The following is a 10,266-nucleotide window of genomic DNA, read 5'->3' as shown; positions in this document are numbered from 1 at the left end:
ACTGCAACTACGAGGGACACAAAAATTTGAATGAAGGTATTGTGCACGGTTCAGCGTGGAGAGTGACAGACATTTATCTTATCTAATATCTTATCGGAAACAAACCTCATCCTTTTTTTCTGCAAAAGTGCAGAGGCTCAGTCCGCAAATGACGGGATGCACAAAGATACTGTAAATATCACCAACTCAGGAAACCAGTCATGATTAATCAAACATGCAGACTCCATTTGCAAAACAGGACACTCAACAGGAACGCCATTCACTTTACTTGTAAGGCATTTAAGTATTTACAAAGAGAGCTCATAACTGTCAGCCCTGTAATCATTGTGTAGAATTCAATAATCTACAAATCCCATTTTGATTGTGCACAAAGAAGTCCATTGTCTTTTCAGCAGGCATTGCGTTTTAGCACCGACAGTAACCATGGGATTATGCAAATGTATATGTTGTCAGGTCATATTTTTGCTCATTTTGTAATATTGGGACCAGATGAGAATGTAGGGGATGGAGGTGCCACACCTGTTTATTCGAAGCGTGTTGCCCAAAATCTAACGTTGATCCTGAAATTTAGGCTCCGAGAAGCACTATATCTTTATAGCCATACTGAACATACACACAGTCACACTGCACTTGTCCAGTGTAATATATGCTACAGTGAGCTACAGTGTTAACATTACACTCACATTTTAACGTTAACATCATGCAAGGTTTGCTTGGTTATCCTGAAGAAAAACAAAATGATCAAACGTAATTCTTCCATGTCTGTAGCTGACTAGCGAATAGATGACAGAGATTCGGGCTTTATTTTAAGCACAGCCCGGATTTTTTTTACAAAGCTGTCCTTTGTGAAGTGATGGGTTTATCTAGCAACGTGCACGTCAGAGTCCACGAGGAAGGAGGTTTTTCCTTCATGATGTTATGATAACCTGGAACTTCAAAGCGCTGCTTGTTTCAAAAATGGCGCAAGCGAGGGAGATGATTTCTTATGTTCGGTGATCATAAACAGGCTCTAGTGTCACATTACTGTTATTAAAAAGTCAATGTTGCATAATAATCAACATTGAACGTTTAAAAGTGCATGCTTTTCCCACAGCGCAAACATTTTTGTGATATTATATACATTTTTGGTGAAATGCTTAATATTGACACTACATTTGGACATTCAATTTGCATGCAACTAGTTGTGAAACCTCAGCTCACTAATGACATTCTCATTGCTGCCAACTATAGCTAAATACGTATCTTCCTCCTCCTGGACCTCTCATACACTTTTGGCACCATCTCCCATCCTCCTCAACCGCATATCTTCAGAGGTACAGCTCTTTCAAACACTTTAGCACAATTCATAATTACAGATCCACTCCAAGGTTCTGTACTTGGCCCCCTCCTGTTCACAATTTACATGCTCTCCCTTGGCAAGATGATCTGCCAACATGGGCTTAGCTTTCATTCCATTATTCCAACGACATCCGACACAACACAAAAGACCAAATCCTTTCCCCTTCACTACAGACGACAGAAAAAAAACAGGACACTATCTAATATGCTAAATATCAAAAACAGCAACAAGACAGAGGTCTTGGCGTCATGATGAGGAAGGGGAACTTTGTTTTGAACTTCTACCAGCTTTTCACCAGCAAATGCTGATTATTGTTTGTAATATGCTGATATTGGCATAAAATTTAAATTTCATATCGGTATCGTTTTTTTCTGCCAACAATGATATCGGCGCACAAGTGATGACGTGTTCGACACAGCAGCGAGCTTGCTAGCTCAGTATCTCCGCAGTCTAGAATTATTTCCAAGTTTCGCTTTTGGTTTTTAAATATGCAATTTGCAAGGGAAGCGTAGGTTATTCAAGGGAGAGGAGCGCGGAGTCTTCCTTAATACTTTTATCACGCCTCAGGAAGAATCACTCGCAGCTTGCGTACTTGCAGCAAAAATAATAAACAACGGGAGATGTGCTTAATGAGCCCAGTTGATCATTCCAATGATTGCAGTAGTCCAGAATTTCTTACATTGTACTTTGTTCTCACACGGATGTTTATGCCACGTAGAAATATGCAGCATTCCAAAATACATCATTGCCAGCATTATTTAATTTCATTTAATTTGATTCTTATTTGTGATTTTTTTTTTAAAGACTAACCTGTCTTTATTTGTTTATAGCAGGAGAAGAACACTTTGTTTTATTTAACTATTGGTCATGATTTTTTAAATAGAATTATATAACTATTATGTAATTTTTAACTATTTTGTTGAGACCAAATGTTTGAAATAAATATGGCAAATTGTTCTCGAACTGTTACTGCATATTGCAGTATTTATAAATAGTTTTTATTTGTGAAATGCATCCAGTGGCATCACAATGTGTTCATTCATTACACAAGATGTGAACTGAGTTTGAAGGAAGAGCTGCTGCCTATATGGGTATCTGTAAAAAAGCCAATATTAAGCATCTCTAAATGTATGTACACTAAACACAGTTATAGTTGGCCAAAAATGTAAATTTTGAATTTGACACAAGAAGTGGCAGAAGAATGTAAGAATGTGTGTTAATAGAACAAAAAACAAAACACTATTGTCATTATTTTTTTACATTTTGACAAAAAGTTTTAATGTTGTCCATAATATACTGCATAATGTCCAAAATGCGGCACAGGGGCTATTTGGGGCATGAACTGCCTTTTTAAGGTCATGCCACAGCATCTCAATAGGATTCAGGTCAGGACTTTGACTAGGCCACTCCAAAGTCTTCATTTTGTTTTTCCTCAGCCATTCAGAGGTGGACTTGCTGGTGTGTTTTGGATCATTGTCCTGCCACAGAACGCGAGTTCCTTTCAGCTGGAGGTCACAAACAGATGGCCGGACATTCTCCTTCAGGATTTTTCATAGACCTCATGGTTCCATTTATCACAACAAGTCTTCCAGGTCCTGAAGCAGCAAAACAGCCCAAGACCATCACACGACCACCAACTTACTCGTCTAAAACAAGTATCCGGCTCATCCCTACTAATAACATGCTTTTTCACGTGTATCACAAAGCTGAGATGCAGTTTTTTCTTGAACTATATATAACTTGTTAGCATACCTACATGTGCACAAAATATCAAAGTGGCCTTTGCATGCTTGCATTTTTCAGTATGTGGCATTGATGGAAAAATTTTGGACACATAATATGAGTTATCAAGTCATATAGAACTACGGTGCAGTCAAGACTTCATCTTCATATAGTACGTCTTGGGATAATTTAATTTTGCAATTTAGGAATCGAAGAGACTCTACGTGACTCGAAGCATGAATGTGAGATAATAAAATGAGAACAAGATGGACTTGATTGGATCTCATTCTGAGTCACGGGTCATACGGCCCCCTGTGAGAGACCATTGTGAGGTCGAGGAGTGAAGAACAGCGCCTGTGGCATCAGCACATGGAGCTTCTTGAAGTATCATTGATTCCCATGTGAGATTAGGGCTGCATGCACACACACATAAACTGGATTTAGAAGGATCCGAGGGTGCTACACTTCATCTTTTTTTTTTTTTTTTTACACTTCACTTCACTTTTTACTACTCGTCCAAAATAAACGTCATGAAAATATGACTGATGTAGTCTAGCGATAGTATGAAAGCATTTGTTGTGTCATATGTTGTTCCGTGTTTTTCTAATTGCTCTGGATGCTGATTGGTTGATGTGTACTGTTGAATTTTTGAGTGAAAAACCAGGTAGGAGATGGATGACCGTATGTTTTGTCAGGAAATGTGCAGTGGTACAACCTAACAGCCACATGACGCAACATACCACTTTAACAACATATGCGTCCAATTTCTCCCACAACTGGTTTTAAACTGATCCAGCCTTAAATTCTCCGAGATGCATCACTGAATGAAACACATTATACACGTGGTACAGCGTGTCCACAAACTCTTTACATTTAGCCAATTTATTACAAAAGCAAATGAATATTTTGCTTCAGGGATTTTGATGTGTGAATAATATAATTAATACGGTACAATGGAACCTCGTTTAGCATTCGTCCTGGTTAACAAGTCTCAAAAATGTTAAAACAAAATGTGTTTTCATAGTTTTACAAATACAGTTTTACTTGCATAAACAATTCTAAATGCATATAAATGACAAATGAATTGGATAAATGAACATTTAAGGTTACTTTTACCTATACTGGAAATGTAAAACAGTGAAACGGTTAGAGTCGGCCCTTGTGGAATGGATTAATGATACGCCACGCCGACTTGTATCTCAATGTCTATCTATCTTTGTTCGATTCATGATATTTTTAACATAACCCCGTAGAAAGGAGTCCAGGGGAGTGATATCTGGTGAATGAAGTGACCAGGAAATTGGCCACTTAACAGGACCGGTATCAAAAACATGGCATATGAAAAGCACAAATGAAAAACTTTGATAACTGCTGAGTACTTGAACAAATCTGATGAACATATCTCGTTTTTTTTATTTTTTAAGTTGTAAAAAGAATTTGTGGACACCTTGTATAATAAAGGACAAAATGCAGCCACCGATTATAACAACGTAACATTTTTAAGTATTTAAGTGTGTTGGCAGCTTTTGTCTTATGCACACACAGCTGCAGAGACATTGTGTTCAAACTCTCTGGAGCTCTCAGCACCCTCAGCTTGCTTGCTCCTCATTGGCTGAACCTCGGCCGTGATGTCATTGGTGCACGTTATAAGGGCTCTGACAAATAGCCTGAGAGACACATGAGAAGCGAAGCCGCTCAACTGAGGGCTAGAGTGAGTGAGACACCAGGAGAGTAAGAAGGACAGGGTAAAAAGAAAGACATGTGAGTTTTAGCAAAAACAGCTTGAGCCGTGAGATTTCTGCTGGGAGGAAGAAAGGAAGGAAGGAAACCACCTGTGGAGGTTTGTATTCTAATTTTTGCTCAACTTGTTTAATGTGTTTTAAAGCTGAGGCTGACTGAAGCTTTGCAGGATTGGATTGAGGTTTTTTTTGGCGTCAGTTTTTTCAGTGGGTGTAATTTAACTACCAGCAGACATGTGGGTGTGCTAAGTACGTAGCACTTGTTTTGTTTAAGGCTTTTTTTCTTGCACATATTGATTATAAATCAGATATCCTGATCTCTTAAAGTGGTCCTAATTTAGTTGTGTTTGTTGGTCTTTAGATGGAAAGTCCAACCACCCCACTGTACCTCAATGTGAGCACAGAGATGTTCAACTCTTCATCAGAACCGACCAAAAATGAGAAGGGTTTCAGCGAGGCGACGATGATTCTGCTGGGCATGGTCATGTCGTTGCTCATCTTGTGTATTGTTTTCGGCAACATCCTGGTCATAACGGCCATCGCCCGCTTCCAGCGTCTCCAAAACGTCACCAACTGTTTCATCACCTCCCTGGCATGTGCCGACCTGGTAATGGGTCTGGTCGTGGTCCCCTTCGGTGCCTTTTATATCATCTTCAAGACCTGGCACTTCGGTAGTTTCTGGTGCGAGTTTTGGACGGCAACCGATGTTCTCTGTGTGACCGCCAGCATCGAGACCTTGTGTGTCATCGCCATTGACCGGTACTTGGCCATCACTTCGCCTTTCCGCTACCAGACCATGCTGACAAAATGTAAAGCTCGCATTGTGGTGGTGCTGGTGTGGGTCATTGCTGCCTTGATCTCCTTCCTGCCCATCCACATGAAGTGGTGGATCTCTGACGACAAAGAAGCGAAGGAGTGCATCGAGGATAGCAACTGCTGCGAGTTCTACACCAACATGGCTTATGCCATCACCTCCTCGATCATCTCCTTCTACATCCCCTTGGTCATCATGGTATTTGTCTACAGCCGTGTTTTCCAGGAGGCCAAACGCCAACTCAAAAAGATCGACCAAAGCGTGGGACGATTTCACAACAGCGACAACGTCAGATCTTTGGAGGCCAACAGCGGGCGTGGGAATAGGAAGGTGAAATTTTGCCTGAGGGAACACAAAGCCCTAAAAACTTTGGGCATCATCATGGGGATCTTCACTCTGTCCTGGCTTCCCTTCTTTCTGCTCAACGTGGTGGTGGCCATATGGAAAGTTGAAGATATTGACCTCACTTTTAGGATTCTCAACTGGGTAGGCTACGCAAACTCAGCCTTCAATCCGCTCATTTACTGCCGGAGCCCCGAGTTTAGATACGCCTTTAAGGAAATCCTCTGTCTCAAAAGGAACCACGTCTCCAAAGAGGGGCCTGTCAATGGATACATCTATAACAGACACAGCTGGCAGAGCGAGCAGCAAGGGCGGAGTAAAGGCAGCTCGGAAGACAGCGACGCCAACGAGGGTTGTCTGGAGAAAGGGCCGTCTGTTGGCAGTGTTGAGGAAAAAGCAGTGGACTCTAATTGGAACTGCAGCAAAGCCCTCACAACTGTATCAGCTGTACTTTAAACAATGACACTTTTGCCAAGAGGGCAACTTTGATGTTTACACTGCTGTCATGAACACATTGACTTTAGCAGGTAAGACCAGTGCAGCAGCACAGTAGACTCATGGAATGCAACAGTATATTTATCACGTTACAAAAATACTGTTGGCACATTTTACTCATTCATTTTGTGCATATCACATCTACCTCACCACGTCTTCTTGAATGTGCGCTTGCCTTTCAATAACACAATAGCACACAGATGCTGCTCACTTTAAAAACGGTGGATCTCAAAGCCTTTATGTGGTGTAGATTCATTAGATTGGATTACACATTTGATGGTGCTTCATTTAAATCGATACATTCCACAGCAGTCCAGTTATTTTATTAGAACAAAATAGCTGAACAACAGGTTGGGCGTTATTCTCTTCAGCTGTATTATGAGGGCCCCGCTTGCTTGATCTGCCTTTTACAGCCTGCTTCATGGGAGGTTGTGTCGCAGATAGCGTCGCTGATAAATAACACTTATCTCCGTCTCAATGGCGCAAGATGAACAACGCCTGGGGGTATTTTCTGTTGGCTGCAAGATAAAGGCCTGCACGTTTGTTGAGCAATTAACAATTCCATTATCAGTAGACAGGCTCGATATAGGCTTTTTACCAATATCCGATATATCAATATTACCCAGCACTTTATTACCAATATCGATATTGGCAGCAGCTTGACAATATTGACAACAGTAAAACTTTTTGTGGAAATGTACAAAAATAAGGGCAATAGTTTGTTTTATCACAGTCTTGAAGATTCAGCTAAAAGATGCCCATTAAACCAAAAATAACTAACTCAAAATTGTACATTTTTTGCTAACTATAACTGTGTGTACATACTGTACATTTAGAGATGCTCTATATTGTCTGTTTTACTGATATCTGATATTGTCCACCAATTCATTACCGATACCGATATTGGCAGCAGCTCTTCCTTCAAACTAAGGTCACATTTTGCGTAATGAATGAGCGCATGATTCTTTTTTTTACTGCAATATGCAATGGAAGTTATCGAAAAAGTGCCATATTTATTTTGAACATTTTGTCTAAACAAAATAGTCATTCTAAAAATCATGACCAAGAGGCGACTTTTACAACATGTCTTCCTACTATCAATCAGTAAGACAGGTTAATCTTGATAATTCACTAATAAGAATCCAGTAATATAATAATAATAACAATGAAAAAATCATAGTGAAAAGTATGAATCCCTGGAACCAAAATAATAAAAATAAAAGTATGAAAGTACAATCAGTACTACATTCAAATCTACCATCGCTTGTTATTGAGCTGCAGGCACGCCAGCTGCGAGTGAGTCTGGGTGATTCTTCCTGAGGTATGATATTGGATTAGAACTATTCAGAAGACGCATTACTCCCCCCTTGGCAGCTCTTTACAGTCATTGCAAATTGCATATTTACAATCTGAATGCGAGACTTCAGACCACTGACATACCGGGCTAGCAAGCTTGCTGCTGTGCGGAGCACGACGTCATCACTCATCGGATATCCCTCGTTCTCAGCGCTAGTAAGGATAGTCTTTGCAAATCTGTCAGCAGCGCAACGTGCAGGTGTCGTTTATTACGTTCAGCGCACTGGTTCATTTGAAAGTAATGCCCCAATTGATGCACACATGCGGTTTGTTTCTTAAATGTTTTGAATGTACTGTTTACAATGTGTGTTTATGCACAAACCCGACACAATAATAACGTGAGGGTGAGAATAGCCGAGACATAACAATCGCCCGGCATTTGTTTAGGACTTATCATACTCATGAAAAGAGACAAGAAGTGCACCTTTGTCACTTCATCCTGATGTTTCCCAGACATTCCTTTCCCTTAAATGCATGTCTGTGCTATCATGAAATAATCCAGAGGAGTGTCAGCGCAGTATTCCTGCCTTGGTGTTTCTGTCTATCAGGAAGTGGCTCAATCCAACTGAGCCCAGCCCGTTAAACAAGAGTAAATCCATTATCCCCGGTGTCTCCTCCCTTAAAACAACACTGCCATACAAAGTTCTCAGTTTGAAAGTTGGCATCCCCTAAAAGGCCAATGTCATATTAGTCATATGTGGACAAGTTTATGGGGACTAAATCTAACACTCCCAGACTAAATTGCCTGGACCAGAACATTGCTCATGGATAACAGAGTTGTAGTATGCTTTGAACACAATCAATGTTAGTGTCCTGTGTTTTGTAGACATAGTCTTGCCCCCTGGTCCGATGACGCCATCAAAACTGTGAACTTTGTATCTCTATGCACTGTATCGCTCGCACGGCACAGCGTAAGAAACTGACGCTAGTATAAGGTCTTTATACGTCAATGTTTGTGAAGTGAAAAAATAAGCTTTCCTATCATATTTTTCCCCTCCCTGTTTTTCTTTTTCATGGATTTATTGCAAAGTAAATGAAAGGGTTGAATGTCATAACAAATGCTCTCCAGATGTATTTTCACTGTGCATCAGAAAACAGGAAGGACTTATAGATTCCTGATGTACATTTGATTTAATTACACACAGTTCTGTCTCTTAATCTGTCACTGTGGATTTCACTGTCACTTTTGAGTTTTGTACGGAACATAGCTGTCATTTCTGGGATGGATTTATAAACTGATTTAGTTGGCATGGTAAATCTGTCTCTGTGCTGATGTGCCATTGCTGTTTCTTTTCAAAATAGCCATCTGCTTAGTCCCATTAATGGGGGCTTTGAACTATACTGCTCCCTCCTGGCAGCCCCCTCTCCTTGCACCTGAGCTCTGATTTATTATTAGTGATTTATTATTAGTGGTGCAACACAGTAATTAAAATGAAGACAAGACAAATGACAACATTCCAATACTGAATACGTGCCAAAAGAGGAGATAATGGTTCTCAATTTAAAGTGCAGAATGACTCAAGGGTTATGCTGGTCATATGTACTTTAATGTTTATGTGACTGTGCATATGGACATTTGTGTTCCTGTTTGCAGAGACTGGGGGAATGTTTGTCTCTCGTCATATGAAAGGCTATTGTGGCTAAGTGAGGTGTCTATTAATATTAACTATGCTTCAGCTATTATGTGAAAAGTGGTCTCTCTCGCAGCTGAATGTTTACTCGATGTTTTTCCGTCACGCGCAAGTTTGTCGTGGGAAATAAGTCTGTTGCATCATGTGCTGTCCTGTGATATATTTATGAACACCTGGAGCTATTGTATTGAAATAAATTATTTACTTGTTGCATGAACTGTCCTCATTTTGTGAGCATTAAATTAAATTACACAACAATAATTACTTGTGATGTTTTTAATGCTATTGGACTGATAAACATCCCTCACGTTTCAGCAGCCATGTCCGTTACAACATATCTTCCACTGAAAATGACTGAACACACAGCCATTATTAGCTGGGAACACAAGTACCAAAATAATCGTGTGATATCGTGGTGATAGAGCAGGGCTCCAGACTGTGGCTAAATGGTCGTATTTTGTGACTACAATATGAGACATTGCGAGTGAATTTTCCATTCTGATAAAAGCATGTTGATGTTCCGTATTGAGTTGACCAAGGACATCCCTTACTACTGTGACAACGAAAAACAGTCTGTGAAATGTGTCGTCACTTGACGACAGCGTGTCACAGTCTAACCCTATCGATGCCAGCATGTGTGATCGCTCATGTTTGACTCACATTGGAGTTCGCACATCTTTGTTTACACATTTTGTCTGCCTCTGTTGTCTCTCTGGCGGTTGCTAGCTCGCTAGTAGCTATAGTTATCCGCCTAGTCTCAGGTCCACGGACTCCAAATGTGACTTTTTTTTGTTTTTTGTTACCATAGTGACATTTTGTGTTTAAACA

General features: G+C 40.2%; 1 protein-coding gene across 1 annotated transcript; it reads left to right on the top strand.

The window, feature by feature from the left end:
- Positions 1-4,753: 4,753 nt before the first annotated feature.
- On the top strand, positions 4,754-9,680 carry adrb2a (adrenoceptor beta 2, surface a). The gene is made up of 2 exons (XM_054791904.1): positions 4,754-4,901; positions 5,162-9,680. The coding sequence occupies exon 2, from the start codon at positions 5,162-5,164 to the stop codon at positions 6,410-6,412; it is 1,251 nt and encodes a 416-aa protein (XP_054647879.1). The 5' UTR covers positions 4,754-4,901; the 3' UTR covers positions 6,413-9,680.
- The last annotated feature ends 586 nt before the right edge of the window (positions 9,681-10,266 follow it).

This window comes from Dunckerocampus dactyliophorus, chromosome 11, assembly GCF_027744805.1.
Source record: "Dunckerocampus dactyliophorus isolate RoL2022-P2 chromosome 11, RoL_Ddac_1.1, whole genome shotgun sequence".
In the NCBI taxonomy this organism is placed as follows: Eukaryota; Metazoa; Chordata; class Actinopteri; order Syngnathiformes; family Syngnathidae; genus Dunckerocampus; species Dunckerocampus dactyliophorus.
This window is presented reverse-complemented; position numbering and strand designations above follow the sequence as displayed.

Excerpts from the sequence above, each read along its gene's own strand:
- adrb2a (XM_054791904.1), top strand. The coding sequence starts at position 5,162 with ATGGAAAGTCCAACCACCCCACTGTACCTCAATGTGAGCACAGAGATG.